General features: G+C 42.5%; 1 protein-coding gene, 1 non-coding gene and 1 pseudogene across 2 annotated transcripts; 1 reads left to right on the forward strand and 2 right to left on the reverse strand.

Annotated features, from left to right (window-relative positions):
- LOC112076665 (cytoplasmic polyadenylation element-binding protein 1-like) lies at positions 1-6,621 on the forward strand. Its single transcript, XM_024143381.2, is given in 12 exon segments — positions 1-249; positions 519-783; positions 871-984; positions 1,154-1,258; positions 1,673-1,809; positions 3,482-3,497; positions 3,500-3,536; positions 3,538-3,593; positions 3,596-3,676; positions 4,151-4,243; positions 4,665-4,746; positions 4,969-6,621. Coding segments are annotated over 12 exon segments (1,290 nt in total). The 5' UTR covers positions 1-6; the 3' UTR covers positions 5,030-6,621.
- An 8,064-nt stretch (positions 6,622-14,685) lies between these two features.
- On the reverse strand, positions 14,686-22,447 carry LOC112076666 (small ribosomal subunit protein eS17-like; annotated as a pseudogene).
- Positions 15,445-15,572, reverse strand: LOC112076672 (small nucleolar RNA SNORA71). The gene has a single exon (XR_002895235.1). It is a non-coding gene; the product is annotated as a small nucleolar RNA SNORA71 (small nucleolar RNA).
- Positions 22,448-23,027: the final 580 nt, after the last annotated feature.

The following is a 23,027-nucleotide window of genomic DNA, read 5'->3' on the forward strand; positions in this document are numbered from 1 at the left end:
TCTGTTATGGTCTCAGTGCTGGACATGCTGGGCAGTCCCCTGGGCCAGATCCTGGGCAAGCCCCTTGGCTATAACCCCCCCAGTGAGCCCATGGGCACGGCAGCTGAATTCCTGGAAAAGTTCCCCGGCATGGCTCGCATGACCAGCCGCCTGGACTCACGCTCCTTCCTAGACTCACGCTCCAGCAGCCCTGTAGACTCTGAAACCAGTGGCTTCAGCTCCGGCTCGGACCACCTCTCAGACCTGCTCGTAAGTATCTGTGTACTTGGGTGTGTGGGGTGGGGGGGGGTTGTAAACTTGAAGTGGTTTTTGAATTGATTTATGTCAAATGCATGTCACCGTAAATTTACATTCCACTCAAATGATTGTCATGGTTTACATTTCATGTTTATTTTTAGGGGCAGACTTAGTTTGTTGATCAAGGTCATGTCATATGTTTTGCTGTAGAGTAGTTAATGGAGTTTTCTGCCCTTTCTGCTGAACTGAAGGAATGTCTCTAACCCCCTCCTCCCAACCAGTCCTCCCTGAGGATCTCTCCCCCCCTACCTTTCCTCATGTCCAACATGCAGAAGGACTCTATGAGGCTGAGCTCTCTGGGCTCCAGGCTGAACTACCAGGACCACGGCTCCCCTCTCACCCCACCGCCCAGCGCCACCAGCTCTGCCACGGCCCTGTCCCGCCGCTGGCCCGGGGCCTCAATATGGCCCAGCCTGGACCTGCTGGAGACGCCCGACGACCCCTTCAGCATCGAGAGGGAGGCCCGTCTGCACAGGCAGGCAGCCGGTATGGGACAATGCTAACACGCTCAMCTTTCTATTGAATCTACATGTTCTACTGCTGTTAACAGCTCAGTCTTGACTTTCCCTTCAGCTGTAAATGAAGCCACCTTCACCTGGAGTGGACAACTTCCTCCCCGCAACAACAAGAACCCTCTGTACTCATACAAGGTCTTCCTGGGAGGAGTACCCTGGGATATCACTGAAGGTACAGCTGCTTCACCGTTTCCATGGCATTAAATTGGCTCTTATCTTATTTTAGATGCAAACCTTGAGAGGAACAATGTTAAACAATCTTGAATCTAATTGGTTCATAGTACACTGTTTCTGTTTAACTGACCTATTACTGGTCTGACTGCTGACCCTTTTCTCTCCAGCCGGTCTGATCAACACATTCAGTGGCTACGGCCCTCTGAGTGTGGAGTGGCCCGGTAAGGATGGCAAGCATCCTCGTTGCCCTCCCAAAGGTAATATGCCCAAAGGTAATGACAGGCTGGTAGGATATTTACTCTTATGGTTCTAAGGTGGCACAGTGGTGGGCACTGGGCACGCAGTGGGATGGTGAGTTTAGACACAAGTGTACTTGGTCATTCAATGGTTCCCACAAACCCTACCCCACACAAACATGTGTTTTGTGCAAGAAGTGGAATATTCTTTGTTTGTCTACCATGTTGATAATGTTTGAGAATACTGCTCACCTTGCCGTCTTCAGAATGGAGGTCGGAGTGGATCGTATCACTTGAGGACTCACTAACAATTCAGAATAAACAATGAGCAACACTTATTGGAATGTCTTTGTTCACATACYCCATACTAATACTCTTGACCGTTAATAGACTAGCAAATTCACTCTGTCAGTTAGCCTGGTGTTMACGCTCTGCTGTGCTCTGCTGTAGGCTACGTCTACCTTGTGTTTGAGAACGAGAAGTCTGTTCGTGCGCTGCTCCAGGCCTGCACCCAGGACCTGCTCCACCCCGAGGAGAACGGAGAATACTACTTCAAGATGTCCAGCCGCAGGATGCGCTGCAAGGATGTGAGTGGGGATGCTTGTGTGTCCTGGTGACCGCACCCAGGGGGTTTTGACTAACTGCTGTGTTCAAATTCTCTACCATTTTCTCAGAAGTGTGACTCAAAAAACATAATAAATCCCAATCAAAATGTCTTTAAACTAGAGATCGCCAACTGTCTGGTGTCTGAAAGCCTCAAGATTTATCTGAAGGTACCTAGAAGTTTAAAAAACTTAGTATATATGGAAATGGTTTAATTCCTAAAATGAGGTTAAAGGCATGTAAAAAAAAATTGCTCTACAGGACACACTTTAGAACAAACTTCCTTTTTTGGGGGGGGGAGAATTGTCCCATGTAGTGGATCTGTTATGCAATGCATTTCTATGGGCTAATAGCAGGAATGCTTATTCAAATAATTTGTATTAACAGTTTAAATTCTTCAGGGAGTCTTAAATCAAATGTTATACCATGGATAATTCAGCCAATCATTTAAAAAAACATGTTAGCTTAGTAGATGAGCCAGTTAAAGGCTATAACAAAATAATAACCTCTGGGGGGGGGGGGGTCTCCTGTAGAGGTTCTGAAAACCACTGGTTTATGGGAAAAGAGCTTGGAGTAAATATTTAATGTTAACAGGATATTCACAAACGTTTAACATATCTGAAATGTTAACTTCTTGACGCACGGATCCCTTTAGCGGGATCATTTCCGTAAACAACCGCTGAATTGCAGAGCGCCAAATAAAAAAATAAAAATATTTATCATGAAATCAACAAGTGAAATATACCAAAACACAGCTTAGCTTGTTGTTAATCTACCTATTGTGTCAGACTTTGAAAATATGCTTTACAGCAAACTCAAACGCTTTGATTGCTTATCAATCACTAGACAAAACAGTAAGAACAGCTAGCCGCAAATTGCTTGGTTCACGAAAGTCAGAAAATTATATAATTACGTTACCTTTGATAATCTTTGGAATTTTGTACTCACGAGACTCCCAGTTGCACAAATGTTATTTTTTCGATAAAGATTAGTTTTATAACCAAAATCCGCCATTTGGTTTGCGCGTTATGTTCAGAAAACCACAGGCTCGTTCCGGTCCTGAAAGGTAGACAAATTCAAGAAGTATCCGTAATGTTCGTAGAAACATGTCAAATGTTTTATAATCAATCCTCGGTTGTTTATAACATACATAATCGATAAATATTCAACGGACGGTGAACTATTCAATACTACAGAGAAAAAATTTGAGCTACAACTCGGGCGCATGAACTAATCAAAGACACCTGAAGCGTTTTGATAAATCAAAATAAAGGCTTGAAACTGTCTAAAGCCTGGTCACAGCCTGAGGAAGCCATTGGAATCTGGTTGATACCCCTTTAAATGGAGGGGCAGGCAATGGAAAAGGGATTTTTCCAAATAAAAGGCACTTTCCGGGTTGGATTTCCTCAGGTTTCGCCTGCAAAATCAGTTCTGTTATACTCACAGACAATATTTTGACAGTTTTGGAAACTTTAGTTTTCTATCCTAATCTGTCAATTATATGCATATTCTAGCATCTGGGCATGAGAAATAGTCAGTTTACCTTGGGAATGTTATTTTCCAAACATAAAAATATTGCCCCTAGCTGAAAGAGGTTAAAGAAAGAACACTGCTAGACTACTGCTAGACTATTGACCCTCCTCTCTGATCTCACAGGTGCAGGTGATTCCCTGGTGATCTCTGACAGTAACTATGTGCGCTGCCCTCCCAGCGCTGGACCCCAGCAAGACTGTGTTTGTGGGCGCTTTGCACGGCATGCTCAACGCAGAGCCCTGGCCAGCATCATGAATGACCTGTTCGGCGGCGTGATGTACGCTGGGATTGACACCGACAAGCATAAGTACCCGATAGGTGAGATATTACTGTTGAAAGACTGGCGGCGACTAGCCATGACTGTGGAATTATATTGGTGAATGTAGCTTTATTGTGAATGTATGGGGTGTGTTCTGTAACTGTCTGAAATGCAGCAGTCATTAAGGTCTAATGTACATTGACAGGCACTGCCTCTGCATTGCTTGCCATTTGAGTTTTCGGCTGGGTATCTGTAGAGCATTTAGCGATAACTGTGGAGGTAAAGATTTTAACAAATTTGAGAAGTAGCCTATTGCTGTCTGGGTTTGACCTTGCATTGTAGACTGGCTGGTCTGTAGATGCTGGTCTGTAGACTGCTGGGTCGTGGACTGCTGGTCCTGTAGACTGGCTGGGTCCTGTAGACTGGCTGGGTCCTGTTAGACTGGCTGGGTCCTGTAGACTGCTGTCCTGTAGACTGGCTGGGCCTGTAGAGGTGTAATGGTATCCTTTTCGTCCTTAATCTCATATGTACAGGTTCTGGGCGCGTCACCTTCAACAACCAGCGCAGTTACCTGAAGGCTGTGTGTGCAGCGTTTGTAGAGATCAAAACCCCCAAGTTTACAAAGAGGTAAGAGCCGTCTGTTTAAACACGTGACCAGCATTGACTGCTTTCAACTATATGGAACTAAAAATATAAATGCAACAATTCAAAGATTTTACTGAGTTAGTTCACGAGGCCCTAATCTATGGATTTCACATGACTGGGAATAGAGATGAGTCTGTTGGTCAGAAACCTTTAAAAAAATCTGAATCTCGTCACAAACTTTTTGTGCATTGAAAGATTATCTTTGCAAAGGAGAAATGCTCACTAAAAGGGATGTAAACAATTTGTGGCCAAAATGAGAAGCTTTTGTGGGTATGGAAAACATCTGCCATCTTATTTCAGCTCATGAAACATGGGACCAACACGTTTCATTGAGGAATTTAATGAAGGTAATTCTGCCCTTCTCTCAATGGTCTGAATATAAGCACTGTGATGTCCCTTCTCAGGTTCAGATCGACCCCTACCTGGAGGACTCCATGTGCCAAGTGTGCAGTCGCCAACCCGGCCGTTCTTCTGCAGGGACCAGGTGTGTTATGACATGGGTTGATGTGAATCTAGGATTACACCTATCTGGTCTAATCATGTTCAAGTATGTATCTGTCACTAAGGCCTCCTACTATTATTCAAGAAGCATACATTTGTGTAAATTAAGTTTTATGGTATTAATGTTTAGGCACATCAATGATACACACGTGTATGTTAACCACAGTGCACAAGGTAAGCTCACTACTACCTGTGTTCTCCTCAGGCCTGCTTTAAGTACTACTGCCGCTCCTGCTGGCACTGGCAGCACTCAATGGACCTTCTGAGCAACCACCGGCCCCTGATGCGCAACCAGAAGAACAGGGAGTCCAGCTAGAGCWGAGTCGTCGAGCGAGGGGGCGGAGAACCCCACACCTCACGGGTGAGGACACACAGCGGGCGTCCGCAGAGCACGAGTGTCCAGCTGCCCCGACACCAGGGGCACCATGGCACTCCCACCAGGATTGGGGGAGAAACACTGTAGAGAAGTCTACTGCTGCACTTGCTACTTTTTGCTGTTTACTTGTTCACGTTGGCACTATGCACAGTGACCTTGTTGGGATAGTCAGGGGCCCCACACTTCCTTATGCAGTTTCCCTGACTTGTGGCCAGACGAGGATGATTCAGGCCAGGGTTCAGAAGTAGATGAAAACGCCTTGATTTTTTTTTTCTTCTTATCCTTAAGTTTTTTGATTTTGTTTTACATGCGTTGCATATTGAGAGAGCATGCACGTCTCATTGCCTTTCGTTGGTAGATACCATACAGTGCCTTCAAATAGTTCCACCCCTTCCCCCCCACCCCCAGTTGGCTTACTGTTTTTCCTGTGCAAGCCAGCTGGTGTTTTTTACTTTGGAAGATGAGTTGGGCTTCATTTAACCAGTCGCATTTCAGACATTTTTACGCAGTTTTTTACTAATTTGTACACAAACGGTTTTAAGTCATGACAAGGAAATTTGGAACCGAATTCTACCTGGCGGCTTTTTAATTTTTTCCCCTCCCCTTGGTTTTTCCTCACCCCGAAGTATTAGTCTGGGGCTGGTGGTAGATTTGTTCTCCCTATGATGTTCTACTGCAGGGGTATGCAACCCTGTTCCTGGAGTGTCGCAAGGTCTGCAGGATTTTGTTCCAACTAGGCACCACACCTGACCAATTGATCTGTTCAGTGATTTCCTAAATTCAACACCTGGTCTTCCAGGTTGGTTAAAATGTATAACATGAAGTGCATGTGGCACTCCAGGACCAGGGTTGCCTTCCCCCTGTTCTACTGAATGGGCACAGATTAAGGTGTTGAAGCATTACTTTTCTTGTATTGTTGGGCAAGTTCATAAAGCCCAACGTTACTGGACACTGCTTCAACTGGGTTTCCATGTTTTTCAATCAATTGGATGGATCTTTACTGAGACGAACGGACATTGACGTTTTGATTGTAAGTTACATAGTTTTATTGTTGCACTTTTTAATTTGCACTTTAGGAGAGGGTGGCAGTGATTTGTAATCACTGTTTTTGTACATCAACAGAGGGGCCCTGAGCTCAGATATGAAGCCCAGATCTGAGCCCAGATATGAACCGCTGCTTGTTTCCTGTTGAATGTAGAACTTCCACTTTGCTAAAAATGTACCAAGAGCTTGAGTAGACCTAACACAGCTTTCCCTGTGCTTTCTTACTCCATCGCCTTCCTTGTTCCTGTTGGATATATGCATATTAAGCTGTGTGCCAAAGACTAAGTGTCTTTCCCCCATCAAGTTACTCATGCTGAGCTTGTCTTAGCCCAGCTGCTTTTTAGAGTTTTGAAAGTCTACCTCACTGTGGTCTCTTTGCTGCTACTTACTGATGTGGATAATGTTCAGATTGGGCACAATAAAGGTGTTTAAGCATTACCTGTTGCTTCTGGTCTTACTTGTGAACTAAAATCTTGTGGTGATTTCCATGAATGTGTACATAGCTCTTGGATGATATGACCTTAGAAATAAGTAGATTTAAAGGGATGGAGCACTTTTTTGAAGGTCTCTTTTTCAAGGTAATCATTTACCTCAGATCACCACCCCCAGCTGTTTAATGATGCAAGTAGCGTAACAATGAGCCATTACAAGCTGAAGGAGAGCCGCACACTGTAGGTGCTCAGATGCAATAATTTAATAACCAACGTTTTGACAGACAAGAGGTTTTCATCAGGTACCACAATGATTGTTAAAGTTTTCATACCCCTTATTCCACATTCTTTTGGTTAAGTAGATTCTCGGCCTCCCAAGTGGCGCAGTGCTAGCTGATGGCCTGTCAGTTGAATTCTATAGACAGTTTGAGTTACTAGAAGAACCGATTTTTAATATGTTTCAAGATTGCATCAAAAGTGGGGAAATGGTCTCCACTATGAAACAGGGCCTTATTTCATTGATTCCGAAGCTCGATAAAGACTCCTCTCTCATTGACAATTGGAGACATATTACTTTATMAAATATTGATTACAAATTGATTGCTCTGGTTTATGCCAAAAGATTAAAGGAATAGATACCATTATAAATGAGACTCAAACAGGATTTATGAAGGGCCGCCACATAAGCTCTAACATTCATTTAGTCTTAGACCTTATAGATTATTCAGATGCAATTGACTGATGCGGTCGTCTTATTTTTGGACTTCTGTAAAGCCTTTGACATAATTGAACATGAATCTCTTTAGGTCACTTAAACTTCTTGGATTTGGTGAAAATGTTGAAGTCTTTTGCATGTTCTACAAAGATATAAATAGTTGGGTTACAAAACCTTAATACTTCCAAATGATTCAGTATCAACAGAAGTGTACGACAGGGATGCCCAATTATGGCTTAACCATTTTTAACCAAGAAATCAAAATTTCCCAACTGGCTGATGATACTACTCTTTTCTTAAGAGACAAAGACCAGGTCGCCCATGCCCTTAATGCTATAACATCAGGATTAAAACGGAACGTTTCTAAGTCTGACATCTTGTTTATTTGACTGATGATAAATAGAAAATATTCCTGTAAAGGACTGTTAAATATTTAGGAATACATCTGTCAAAAAACCAGTCAGACAACATTAATTTCTCTCCTAAAATTTAGAAAACCAAACATATATAATAATTGGCTACAAAGAGATCTTTCTATACTTGGGAGAGTTCTTCTGTCAAAGGCAGAGGGACTGTCTCGTTTTGTGTATCCCTCATCTTTATTTGTAAATCCTGCTACTTATAAAGAGATCAATAAGACCTTTCTTGACTTCATCTGGAAAAATGAGTCTCAAACTAAAAAAGCCAGTCCTTTCTAATAAAAGCTGAAGGAGGTCTGGAAGTGTTGAACTTTGTTGACATAACTTTCAAGATCAACTGGTTGAAAAGATGTTTGATTTATACTAAATCAATATGGTATTTCATTCCAAATAATGTTTTTAATAAGTTGGGAGGTCTTCAATTTTTACTGAAATGTAATTATATTCCTGAAAGATTACCCGCTAAATTGGTTAGGCGCGCAACCATATTAGCCAGGTAGCCTAGGACAAAAAAATAGTGTACTGAATGACAGTGATAAACCGTTTAGACATGGCATTGGCGTTTCTCTACAAGTAGGTTGGGTCATGTTTTTCTACTTGCATGAACTGAAATCAACCATGGACAGCCACATTTAGCTTACGTTGATTAGACTAATAGTGACAAGTAAAAGATACCGTAAACTATTTAGACTGATTTGATGTTGAAATGGTGATGGAAGCTCCTGTTTTCTTTGAGACTTGCAGTAACTCATTCTAATTCAAGTTGTTTAGTGGTCTGAAAATGTCAAACATTAACTTGCTTGACCATGCTGTAGGTCATGTAACTCTTACTATACATGCAATCTGCTTTGTGGACTACACTGAACAGAGGTTGCTATCCGGTTTTGTTGGTAAAACAAAGCTGGTTGAAATGTATTCTGCCACATCGCTGGCATTAGAGGCATATATCACGGTCGCAAGGCATATGAACTAACAGGTTCGCGCAAACGCAATTATCACAACACCGATTATATGGCTTTTTTGGGGGGAGGGCCTTGGCTTCCTCAGTGATTTTACCCACGCACCGCTACTGCACAGCTCACCCATCTAACAAGATCCCTACCCCATGTATGGTGGTGGTGGCAGCATCATGCTATGGGGATGCTGTTCTGCAGCAGGGACTGGTACAGACAAAGGGAACAATGAGCCAAATCCCTGACTTGAAGCTGCTTCAGAGTGCAAAATGACCGACTGGTGCGAAGATTTACGTTCCCGGAACAATGACAAACCTACAACCAAGGCAACAAAATGTGAAAGTCCAAGAGCCCCAGCCAAAGCCCAGACTTGAATCCCATTCAAATCTGAAAGATTATCATTCACCACAACTCCATACAATTTTCTCAAGCTCTTAAATTCTAAGAAAATTCCCAAATCCAGATGTGCAAAGCGGATTACATACCCAAGACAACTCAACGCTGTAGTTGCTGCCAAAGGTGCTTCTACAAAGTATTGACTCAATGGTGTGAACACATGTAAGATATCTATATTTCAATTAATAAATGTACAAACATATTCTCAATGTCATTATGAGGTAGTGTATAGACTGGTCAGAATCTACTTTTTTTTACCCCTTTGTGGTATCCAATTGGTAGTTAGTCTTGTCTCATTGCTGCAACTCCCGGACTTGGGTGAGGGGAAGGTCGAGAGCCGTGCATCCTCCGAAACAACCCAACCACACTGCTTCTTGACATGGGTCTCAGTCGTGGCCGGCTGCGACAGAGCCTGGACTCAAACCCAGAATCTATCTGAGATGAGATCTCAGACCCTTTGTGAGACCATATGCACATTTGTGGCCTGCTGGAGGTCATTTGCAGGGCTCTGGCAGTGCACCTCCTTGCACAAAGGCGGAGGTAGCGGTCCTGCTGCTGGGTTGTGCCCTCCTACGGCCTCCTCCACGTCTCCTGATGTACTGGCCTGTCTCCTGGTAGCGCCTCCATGCTCTGGACACTACGCACAGACACAGCAAACCTTTTTGCCACAGCTCGCATTGATGTGCCATCCTGGATGAACTGCACTACCTGAGCCACTTGTGTGGGTTGTAGACTCCGTCTCATGCTACCACTAGAGTGAGAGCACCGCCAGCATTCAAAAGTGACCAAAACATCAGCCAAGAAGCATAGGAACTGAGAAGTGGTCTGTGGTCACCCTGCAGAATCACTCCTTTTTTGGGGTGTCTTGCTAATTGCCTATAATTTCCACCTTTTGTCTATTCCATTTGCACAACAGCATGTGAAATTAATTGTCAATCAGTGTTGCTTCCTAAGTGGACAGTTTGATTTCACAGAAGTGTGATTGACTTGGAGTTACATTGTGTTGTTTAAGTGTTCCTTTATTTTTTTGAGCAGTGTATTATCTTTCTTTAGAAAACTGTCAAGCTTGCTCATCAACTCTTTTTCTCTAAGGTTCTTTAAGTGCATCAGCTCTTTGGCATGTTTAATGGCTAAAACTCTTGACTTTATATTAGAAAAATTCGTCCCATCTACTTCCATGACCCAAGTCTTTTCTTGAAAAAATATCTTTGGCTAACGATTTGATGTTTCCAATGAGAGTAGGATCTTTGAGAAGTGAGTTTAATTTCCAATAWCCTCGAGTACCTTTTGATTTTTTAGTAGCTTGTAAATTCAGGAAAATTAAGTGGTGATCAGAAAGGGGAGCCAACTGATTATCTACATCTATAACAAATTGTAACAAAATGGGGGAAATWAGGAATAAATCCATTCTAGATTTACCTGACAGTTTTGTTGGTCCAGGTATAACCCTTTGCATCTGGATTGAAATAACGCCAGGCATCATCAACAGAGATCCTTGCATAATGTAGTGATGATATTGCTATTTAAGGCTTTGACTCGTTCTAGGAGGAAAACGATCAACKGATGCATCAGGTGTTTCATTAAAATACCCTCAAATAATTAGAAAAGCCTTTYAGTATTTGTTMCTTAAATCCTGTACTTTCCTGGTAAATTGGGTAAAACGGGTCTAATTTGGAGCATGRGAGTTATGTCGCTATACATTACAAATGATGAAAATAGCATTGTCAAGTTTAACAGTTACTATGACCCATCTCCCATCTTGTGAAGATGTGGATTCTAGAATGTCACCTTTAAACTTGTGAATAAGTGTCAACACCAGCAGAATGATTTGATCCATGACTGAAATAGGCCATGTCTTCCCATTGTGATTTCCAAAATTTCAAATCACTTTCACCCGAATGAGTTTCCTGAAGGACAAAATCTGCATTACTGCGTTTACAATATAAAAATAACTCTTTCCTTTTTGTAAGAACTCTTAAACTCCTAGCATTCAGACTAACGATATTGAGTGAGTTGAAAACGAACTCCTGCATGAAAAAGAACACAAATTAGATAACAGAAGTAGTAACGTGAACAATAAAACAAACAGTGAACCTTGAGGATTACTCCGACGGAAAACTACGCACAGCTGAGGTAGCGGTGGTTAACAGTATGACAAATCAATTTATTTTTAGTTGGCAAGTGTTCATCAGTTGTAGTTCGAACGGTACATTAACTCGTGGCAGTACTCACAGTTCCCGTTTGATTAATGTCAACAGTTACCCAGTAATCATTCWTCCTTCGATAAACGCGTGTGGGCCCTTGAACCCAGCCTTCTTTCSCTCTTGTCGTGCCTTCCGTATACGCGGCCACAGTTTCTCCCTGGCAGTCTGATCCTGCGGTATCAAAGCTTCTTTGATGCTGAGRTTCTCGTCCAGAAARGTTACCCGTGGCCATTTRCCAGATGTCCCTGTAATGGCYCATAGTTAAGCGCAAAATTATATTGCGACTTCGTTTCCCAAGTCGATGTACCACGTCGATCACGTCTCTTAGCTTGTCTTTGATGCACGGAGCCACCTTTCCCAGGATATTAATGACTGCTTCCCTAATATCCRCTCCCTCTTTTACACCTTGGATTTTCAGATTCCACCTGCGAGAGTACCTTTGAAGTTCAGCTACATTCTCACACAGCTCATTATTTTGGGATTGCAGTTTCTTCAACTCATTCTCTAGTAACGTTATCTTTTCCTTGTTCTCGCTCACAATTTTGTGTAGCTGCCTGACAGTTGCTGCCAAATTATCGATCTTCTTTGATGTTGCTTCGGTAGCCCGCTCTATGATGGACACTTTGGAGAGCGTGGCGTCTTGTTTAGTAGACAGGGACTGGATTGCAGATTAAAGTTCAGACATGGAAATGTAATCTAAACAACACAACGAGATGCAAAATTCAAGTTATGTCAGTGACGTATGCTCTCAATGGGATTTGACCAGTGACGCCATATCCAAGATGGTTTTCCATGACACTTTTTTTTGATGCCCTAGGACCATTCATAGTTGAGCTCGCTCAGTTTAGCTCCATGCTGATTGGCTTAAAAAAAATAATAATTGTCAAGTGAGGCCAGATCCTCGCTGGCTTCCCTTGCCTTAAATGTTATAGGTGGCAACAATGTCAGACTCGTTTGTCTCTACTTATAGGCCAGCTATCTGATCGAGTGGCACTTCTTCTCTCGCTCTGATGCTTTCTCCTGTGAGATTTTCAGCCTCTTGTGAATTGAAGGAAAAGGATGAAAAAGAGCAAGGATAACATTTTATTTTTATTGGTACATTTTTGGGAAGCCTGGCATCACTTGGTATCCATGACTACTACACAAGAGCTGTGCTTGGTTTTGGAGCTTTGCATTGAGGCCTAAGTGTTACTTGCTAGTCTCAGACCAGTTTTTGCCTTATGAGCTGTCTTTCATGTGCCTTTTTGCAAACCAAGCGTGTGGTCATGTGCCTTTTTCTCAGGAGTGACTTGTCTGGCCACTCTCCCATCAAACCCAGATTGGTCAAGTGCTGTAGACTTGTTCTCCCATCTCAGCAAGGAACTCTGTAGTGTTGTCATTGGGTTGTTGGTTACCTCACTGAACAAGATCCTCCTTGCCCGGTTGCTCAGTTTGGTCGGACGGCTAGGCAGTCTGAGTAGTTCTATTTTTTTTCAATTTCCCAATTATGGAGAACACTGCTCTTGGAAACTTTAAACAAAGAAATTGTTTTATACCTTTCCCCAGATATGACTAATCACATTCTCTCAGATCTAGGGACTTGGACTTCACTGTAGTTTCTGCTCTGACATGCGCTTCAACTGTGGGACCTTATACTGTACAGACAGGTGTTACTTTCTAAATCATAAAACAATTGCATTGGCTACAGGTGGAATCCAATCAAGTTGTAGAAACAGCTCAACTATGATCAAAGGAAATTGGATGCTCAATTTGGAGTGTACATAGTAAAGGGGTGTGAATATATTTCTGAAAACGTTTTCACTGTCATTATTAGTTAGTGTGTAGATGGGTGAGGGGAAACTTAATTTAATTCAGGCTGTAACAATGTGGATTAAGTCTGAAGGCCCATCTCTTCTAGATAATGAGATGGATCCTCTGAGGGTGTTTTCACAGTCCTCTTCAGAGGACTGGATCAGTTCTTTTAAAGTGAACTCTTGAGGGGGATTTTTTGGGGGAAAATAGCTGTTCTCTGTATTCACACTGCCCTTGACATTGAATTAGGACTCAACTCTTTTGCCAGTTCACTTTATTTATTTTTTAGGTCAGTCCTCTTTGCATTCACACTGCTATGTTTAGAAAGGAACATCCACTCGTGGTTTGTACAAAGTGCAGGTCAAGTCATTCCGTCAGAACGTGTTATCGGACAGCTATATATAAACCTACTTATATGTTGCATGCTAATAGATTCCAATCAGAAGATACTATTAACATTGGCAACAATACATAGAGTAACTGCAGTGCTGTAATTTGGGTATACAATTTTCAAACTAGGCTACTGCCCCTTTAAGAGCTAGAATTGATTTTGTAGCCTGTTCTGATTCTCACACTATTCAAACCATTTTGGACAACAATTCTGCGTGTGAGGGGAAGCAGTGTTGTAGTAGTCTATTCCCACACCACCCAACCTGGTGAGCTTTGTGTTCACATTGCCTAAAAAAGGGAACTGGACTGAGGAATTCAAGCGAACCGAACTCGAGATGGTCTCAGTTCGGTTAATTTTTGAGAGGTCTGAGTTCCTTTGGGTGTTCACACTGGACAAAAAAATTAAGGGAACAGGCAGAGTTCACAAATTGTCTGAAAGGGACCAGTGTGAAAACACCCGTAAGACAATATTGAGATGGAGGCAGGTAGTGTGATTGTTTTAGCCTGGGATTCAATCCGATCACAGGTAAGACATTGCAGCTTTTAGGTAATGTAACCACGGTAAATGGTGCATAGTTCAATTGGAAATTGCCTGTAAAAGCTGCAACGTCTATTACCCACAATCGGATTGCATCCTGACCCCTAGGGCTGTATTCAATCAGATCCGCTTTAGCCGACATCCACATAGCGGTTGTGTCGGAAGTGGAACTGCTTTAGCTGTCAAATCCACAAGCGGCTCCTGGCATTACACCTATTGCGGACATTGCTATTGGCCTGTACGGAGTCGAATTAACAGAGATCCCATGAATCCTAATTTTAATGTGAGTAATTATTTCTATGTATCCTACACTTTCTCGTTCCGAACTTAACGACAGTGGGGCGAAGCGTGACGATTGCAAGAGCAGCTGCTCATTGATTTGACGGCTCCAACACACTTCTTCCTCCCGACACTTTATTTTATTATGAGTCATTTAACAGACACTTATCCTGAGCGACTTATGCATAGTGAGTGCATAATGATTTGTTTTCCCTTTTCATATAGTCCTGTGTGGGAATCAAACCCACAACCCTGGCATAGCAAGCACCATGCTCTACCAACTGAGCCACAAGGGAGGTCTGCTATTGCTGGTTAACATTTGTTCTGATTGAATCCCAGCCTTAGCGTAAGATATTGTGACCTTGCAAAAGAGACCGCTACAGTGCTTCCTTTCCACTTCTCTTTATTGACAGAGATATGAAACGTGTCTAAACTCCCCTGGGTGTTTTGAAGTTCATTCCAACGGTAGGCTGGGTGACCTGCAGGTTCGACGGTTGCCGAAGTCCTAACAGAGGAAAGATTTCAGATTTAGTCAAACAATTCCTCACCTAGCTCTAATGAGCATTACATTCTGAGGTCCATCATAGGAGGTAACACTGACTGTGCACAGCAAAGACGGGAAAGCTTTCCAGTGCTCTACTTAGTATTGGGAAAGCTACCAATTACTTGGCAGCAGAAGAAGTTGAGCTAAAGCAATATTAGACACTATCAGAGAACAGTGCTTAACTAAAGTGTGAATAATGATCATATCTAAATCTGATAGATGCATTTCTATTGGCCACAGACGATCTTGTAGTGGTGTTAACTCAGCTACAACAGAAAATTCAGAAAAAGTAGTTTTTAGGTCAGTGTGTTTACATTCTGCTCTGTTAAGTTATGCCCAGTGTGAGATAGGAGGCTACATTGCTGGATGAAGTCAGAGTACTCAAACCACAAGCACACATCTCGTTTAGACAGGCAGTGAGATCTGAGAAGGAAGGTTTTGAACATACCAACAGCTTCAGCATCTCCTTGGTGTCGGGATCCACCTCGATGATCTCCTGGTCCAGAGCAGACACCTACAGACACAAAGACCATCAGCTTTACAGTGGATCTCATAGGAACCTATCAGGAGCCAGTGTTCTCAAGATAGACCGAGCAACGAGTGTCTGAAAGATACAGGGTTTGAGAGGGATAGACGGCCCAACAAACACAGGGAAAATCTGTCAGTTCCATCTTCCTGCATTATCAATGACCTGGCAACAARCATGCCACAGCCACTTTCGATACAGGTAGGCACCAAATTACAACCTTATAGATATCACAATCAGCAAGGACATTTCTCAAGTTATCTGAAGCAAGATGAAGGACCAAACTGCAAMGTAAATCTGAGCCATATATTCAGAGAGTTGGGCCAACTGCTCTTAATTGTAGACATTCAGTTAGATAGTATTGTTTAAACATCCCTCATGTAATATTATTAAAGCAGAGGCTAACGTGGCTACCATAGAATGTTGTAAATGCATCGTAACGCAGGAATCTAAATGCACGGCTCGGAGGTAAACCACCGAGGAACCCCACTGACCTCTGGGACATAGTTGTCCCTCCTCTCCCTCTCCTCCTCCTGCAGCTTGATGGAGATGCCTCTGACGGGGCCCCTCTGGATACGCTTCATCAGATGGGTCACATACCTAGGGAGGGGACACYCATGGGAGAATACAGACCATATAAAAGGGGCATTTTACACAGACAATACAGTGAGATTTGGGCTCATATATGACTCTATTTATGCGTGGGAAAAGATTTCCTAAATAAAAAAATCACTCTGGTGATTTATGTCCAACAATGACAGAGATAAGCACTTGAGGGTGTACTGTACACAGATGGGTACTCAGAACAGTATAGAGTAGACGGAGGTCAGTAAACTAGCGCATGGATTTAAGCATCTTTTTATTTTAACTTTATTTAACAATGCAAGTCAGTTAAGAACAAATTCTTATTTACAATGACGGTCTACCAAAAAAGGGATGGGGGCTGGGATTAAAAATATAGGACAAAACACACATGACAAGAGAGACAACACTACATAAAGAGACCTAAGACGACAACACAGCTTAACTCCTGGCCTTGAAAACAATACAACATCTGACTCTAATAATCCCTTAATCATAGTTTGACGAGTGACATAACTAAGACCGAGTCCGTAAAACAACCTGAACATGTTTCATGATGTTTGATTAGACAGGGAGGCGTTGCAGTGGTTTACTGACATTGTATCAATCAGCTTTGAAAATGATCTGATGTGAAAAAGACCAATTAGTGGCAAAAAGATCAGAATTGGGTTGCCCAAGTGGGCACCAACAGACACTACAATTTGAGCGTCTCTTTCCAATCCCTTTATTGGTAAGTGGCAAAGATCACTGACTATGGTCAACACCTACAGCACAGGACAGTTCTCAAGCAGATGAGGAATGAGGCACAGGGCCTCATGTTGTCCAGACAACCTCTCACCCCTGAAGCAGGCTGGGTCAATTTGAGAAAACAAACAAACAATGCCACAAACATCAGATAATCAGAATAAGACTTCAATCAGAAAGGCTTTACCTACTTGTATATTTGCAAAATAAAAAAGCCAATTTCTGCATGATGGCTCAGGAAGCAATAACCTACATTGGGATCAGACAATTATTAAATGTGCAACAAGCCCAATATTGAAACACCACTTGTCTACAGTCAGGCCAAATATCTCCGACTTTGACCTGGAGACTAGAGGTCAACGGTCATTGAGAATGAACTTGAGCACAAGTGTTCAACTATTGAGACAAAACTAGTCCTTTAAATAACAGGACTATACTTTTAACACCTAAACCACTGAACAACCGATGTGCACAAACATACAGGAACACAACACATCTATTACAAAGAGTTCTTCAAAGTAGTTCACAACGAGAATATTATGTTTAAGATATCCATGCAGGAACGAATCCACAACCTTGACATTGCCAGCGTCACGCTCCAGCTCCAACCAACTGAACCAAGAATAGGAGCTTACCCTTTCTTACATATTCTATCTGTAAGACAAAGCCAAAAGCCCCTGATTTAACAGACAGGAATGTTAACGTGGAGCTAAGAAGCCTGCCGTGGTTCAGCAACACAAGCTCCTTGAAGCGACAAAATAGTAAGCCTTCATTGGTCAGACTGCATCCTTCTAAAAGTACTGAGCGTAGCCGTACTGCACTGGCCTGGTTATGGATACGCCACAGACGCTGGAACCGTGCTGGAAACTACAATGGGTAAGAAAATATCTGAGCAAGCACAGTATGATTGGGTCAGCACGATCATGTGACAGAGGTATTGGGTGGTCTGAGGCCTGAAAGTGACCCAAGCTTGTATTGGTGCATTCACTAACCCAGAAATCTTGTTGCGCAGCTTCTTGCTGGGGATGATGGCTATCTCCTCACACACCTCTTGTTGACGTGGAAGTCACTGCCCAGCCGGTGTAGTACTTCTCAATGATGACCCTGGCGGCCTTTACCCTTGGTCCTGACTCGTCCCTGTTGGGAAGACCATCAGCTTGTTAACGGCAGAATCACACCAGTTTCTTTAGACAATACTCTAAATTGCCAACATTCTCTCACATATCCGTAATACTACACAACATCACTGCAATTTTCATGTTCACTTGGAATTGTTTAACCTCTGACAACTAGTAGTTTAAGCAAACTAGCCGCGCATAGCACAACTACAGGAACAATATTCAACAGAATATGCATAGCTAGTTAGCTAGATGCATAGTGCCAACTGTTTCTCTTGACAGCAGAGAGCTAGAACTCCTTGAGTGACAAGTAACTGAATTTGACATCAACCAACATTAATTCCTGGCTGGCTAGCAGACCACCACAAGACCATTGACATAAAATAGCTTTAGTTAACTACACTGGTCTGGATGGCAAGATAGCTAGCTAAGCAGCTAGTTAGCTAATAACATTTCTAGCTAAACAATCTTAACGATATCATTCTTACCAGACGCGAGGAACAGCTAAACTACGTACTACACGACCCGTAAACACAACTAGCCAGCTAGTTGATATAGTGGTCCGCAGTGACCAGATTGAAAGATCTGTCTAGCTACCGGCAAGCTAGCTTGCTACATTCACAACATAGCTAGGGAAACGACACAATAAACTGGTAATAAAATGCAACAACACAAATAAATATCTGTGAAAATGTGTCGTATTTGAATTAATATTTGATATGCTTGTAGACGTGTCTGGAACTGATAAAAGGTAAGGATTGAAACAGATTGTGATGTATTCAATTTGGTAAAATACCCACCATGTTGGCTTGGGCTGGCGGAAAAGAACTGGGGAAGTTGTGACCGGAAGTTTATGTACGAGCAGGAAGAAATGCTGCAGACATTTGTTTTGTAGCTTTGCAACACTGCCCGCTGCTGGTTGTCTACCTTTGACACACTAAAAACATTTGCCATTGAATTTTATACAAAAGGTACTGATCCAGTCCACTTCGTAGTACAATAGGCTCCCGAGTGGCACCTCTAGCATCTCAGTGCTAGAGGTGCACTACAAGACCCTGTTTCGATTCCGGGCAGTATCACAACCGGCCGTTAACGCCAGTCCCATAGGGCGGCCCACAATTGGCACAGCGTCGTCCGGGTTAGGGGAGGTTTGGCAGCGGTAGGACGTCTGTAAAATAATAATTTGTTCTTAACCGACTTGCCTAGTAAATTACATTACAAAAATTTGATTTAAGATTCACTGAGTGAACAATGTATTCTTACTGGTGTGGAAGAAGTAGGCTGGCTTGAAAACTGAAGCAGTGCAGCTGCAACCTAGCAGGAAAAAGTCACAGGGAGATTCAATTGTGAGTCCTCTCTCCTCGCCTCCTCAAACCCATTGAAAAAGTCGAGGGGATGAACTCTGGCTCTCTCTCATCCATAGGTTGTAGAGGAGACGAGAGGATGTAAGGAGTACGCTATTGAGATTCTCCATAGGTTGAACGTGACCTGAGAAGATTGGACCATAAAACTATCATTTTCATGGGTGGCATGCGTTCTCAGCAATTCTAAGATGGCTCATTATAATGTAATGTGACACTGTACGGGAATAAAAACAGAACCATACTCACAAGAAAAGGTTAAGGATTTTTTTTATTTTTACCAAAAAAAGGGTGCAAACTTGTGTTTCCCCTTTAAAGCGGAGGGAATAAAAAGTGAATTTGTAAGGATACATGTGACACGTCTCACATGAACCCTAGGAAATAGGCCTTTCAGAAAAAAGTCTGGTCATTATTCTTCTGTACTTAAAATTAAATTATAATAAAAAGAAAGAAATCAAAAGATGGGTCCTTCATTCATGAAGCCTTAACTAGGGTAAAACTTCAAATAGATTTGAAGTAACATTCTATTTCAACACAATATTCATAATACAGTTGTAGGATTCATTTCTTAAATCATAGCTTTGAAAATAATGCCAGAGCAAGAGTAGGGGATAAACTTGTGGTACTGTACAATTCTACTTTCCACAGTTTGAAAGAAAAAACACCTTATTATTCTTTAACAGAATCCAACTGACAAAAACAAAAAAATATATAATGTGGAACTCTGTAAAACTTAAAAAGATTAAAACATTGCAGTCATGTGTCACACCCAACTTCTCTCCCAGACATATTATACAACCAACCCAAGACAACTCTACAGTACAACGACAGGAAGAAAGTGCCAGAGAACCCCCCTCCCCCAAAAAAGACTCGCCCTCTTTCCATTCATTCTCCTCTACGCTGCTATAAGGATTTACATGCCATTTGGACATGCAGGAATAAAATGGTGAATAACACAAGACACAAGTCAATTGAAAGCAATGAGGTCTGACTGACAGCAAGGTGGTATAAGCAATGACACCTGAAATTGGAATGTGCTCTGGGTAGGACTTATCAAGCCAATGGGAGGACTTTGTAGAGCTCCATTATGGCCAGAGAGAATAACTTTGTACGGGTGGCTTAGCTTCATACGTCCACCTCAGGAAGCCTTGCCATTAAAACAGGCAGACATCTGCTCCAGATAAGCCATGCAAATACACACTATAGCAAATATCCCTCATTCTAGACAGGCTGTGGAAAGGCTTGAGGAAACTAGAATGCACATATCAATTTGTAGTATTCATGTTGATCAGCTGTAAAGCCAAAATTGCAGGAAGGAAATTAATTTCAACAGTGATACAACACCTGCATTAAGAAGACCACTGTTAACAGTAGGATACAGATACATCAAAGTATACAAGTGACGTTCCACTCCAAAATAAAACGGTCCACTGAAATGGAAATGTACGGTTGAGGAGTGAAAGTTAATTAAAACAATTAGTAATTGACAAGTGGTTCAATAATTATGGTATTACTGTCAGCCACCTTAAGAACACAATATAGACCTTAAATCGCAACGTTCTCTTTCAACATTACAGGTGGGTGAAACAAATATAAAAAAAGGGCAGTGGGACACGAGGTGGAATTCCATCAGAGTTCTAGTTGACATTTTCCTGGCACAGGTGACGGCGGCGGATAGTAGTCCATAGAATGGCATTAGGAACAGAAGGGACCATTCAAGGCCATTCTCTGSATGTCTGTCTCACTAGATTCAACAATACCTTACACAAAGTGAACTGGTATGTCACAGTGTAACTGTAATGGCTAGTCTACTGTGGGTCAATTAAAAGTAGTGCTTCTCAAAACATCCTCAGGAGACAGCCAGAGGATGCACATTATTGTTCCAGCCCTGCACTAACACACAATGACTCCAATATTCAAGGAGTTAGTGATTGGCTGAATGAGGTGTTAGCGCTGGGCTACAACACCCCACCCCGAGAACAGACTGAGCAACACTGGATTGAACTCCTGACAGAAAAGCCTTCATACACCCAGCAGGTGGAGCCATTCTGCTGACATGTTTGACATGAACCTCCGACCCTGTTGTGCAGCAGCGACTGATGTCCCTGAACGACAGAATGCCAATCCAACCCTAGGCTAAACCACGAACCCAGAGACATCCAACAGAGGCAAGCTGGACAGCAATGCCAAACCCCTCCCTCAAAACACCCATTCAAGAGGCACTATGAGGAATACCCGTCATTCAAAAACACCTTTTCCTCACCAGTTATTCCCTCAAAGACATCTCAGAGGTATACCGTACTGACCTCTAAAATGTAAGACAACAGAAGTCCAATAGATGTATCATATTCGAGTACTCTCAACACAATAACTTAGACCCCAGAGAAACTAGTTCAAGTCACAATGGTGGGAAAAAAMAAAACATAAAAATATACAATATCATTATGCACATACAAGCATGCCTGCTCATAGAGGTCTGTTGAGCCYGTTGGCGTCCCCTCAGGCATTGTGCCTCCATATGGGACGACCAACCTGGGTCATGTTCAGCAGGGAGAAAAAAAGATTCCAAAACGGAGGAGGTACTACCTGACCTTGTACAATAACACAGTTTATTGATTACAGTTGCAAAACGTTTGGCAACAGTGTGCCCTACTGAACACAACCATGGTCACCAGGACATCAGTATCCAACACCCCACCAGGAGGCGACATCACATCATACATTAATGTCTAGGGTGTGTATGTCTGTGTGGGTTTACATACGTCATGGCACAGGGGTTAAACAAGGAGGGGGGGGGGTTAAAGCCAGAATTGTTTAAGTGTATTGTTAGAACAGAACTAGCACACAAGGCCGCTACAATTAAGTATATTGAGCACATCCATCAATACAGTACGGGGAAAGCAAGGTCTTAGGTCAATAACAGTGGGTCAACAAATGTAGTGCAGTCAAAAGTCTAGCTTTTTGTCCCTCCGTCCGTTTCTCATACTTCATGGCTATTTGAAAGAGAAAAATACATATGCTCACATTTGAAATTCACATTAGCTATATATTTAACAAAAAATCTACATAATTACATAAAACCCAAAAGTCACTCCTATGGAATTAATGCTGTGAAGAGGATAGGCATGGTGACATTGTCGACGTCCAGTTTGTTGGTTCAAGGCAATCCTCCATGACACTTGCAAGGAAAAACAAAGAGATATTGAAAAAAACACCATATAGACAGATTTTCACCAGGTACTTCTTCTTAATATCCTTTTGAGGCAATCCCATGTTTTCCATTTGGGACTTGGCATTTGGGATCAATCATCATTAATGGTCTCACAGATGATGCTTTGCAGCACAGGGCAAATACACTGGAAACAGAGGGGCAGAAAATGTGAAAGAGCATTCCCTCAACGACACAGAACATGAGATCATTGTAAGAGACCAGGGGCTTACACAGTGTGTTGCACRGTTATGAACATTGCAGATAGAGACTGAACGCACAAAGCTGACATGGCACTAAAATTTACATGACGGTTCACTGACAAACATCCAAATTAACTTTAAGTGTTGCCCCTAGTCGACATTATTTCTGAACCACCTATTCTACAGATACTGTACCACCAGTGGGGAACTGAACTCCACATTGGGTGGTATGTTATGTCATTACATTAAGCAGGGACCATAGATATCCTCTCAGTATGGAGAGCCTGGCCTCCTGTGTCACCCTCTCCTGGCTCTGTGGGGTGCTGGTTTGGTTAAGGCATTGGACAGTAGCAGTAAAGACGACACTCAAGCCACCACCTCCCTCTCTTCTCTCCTTAGCGTGCAGTGTGAAGGAAAGCCCACTCGGTTGCTACCATGTGGA

Source organism: Salvelinus sp. IW2-2015, unplaced genomic scaffold (assembly GCF_002910315.2).
Source record: "Salvelinus sp. IW2-2015 unplaced genomic scaffold, ASM291031v2 Un_scaffold3917, whole genome shotgun sequence".
NCBI lineage: Eukaryota > Metazoa > Chordata > Actinopteri > Salmoniformes > Salmonidae > Salvelinus > Salvelinus sp. IW2-2015.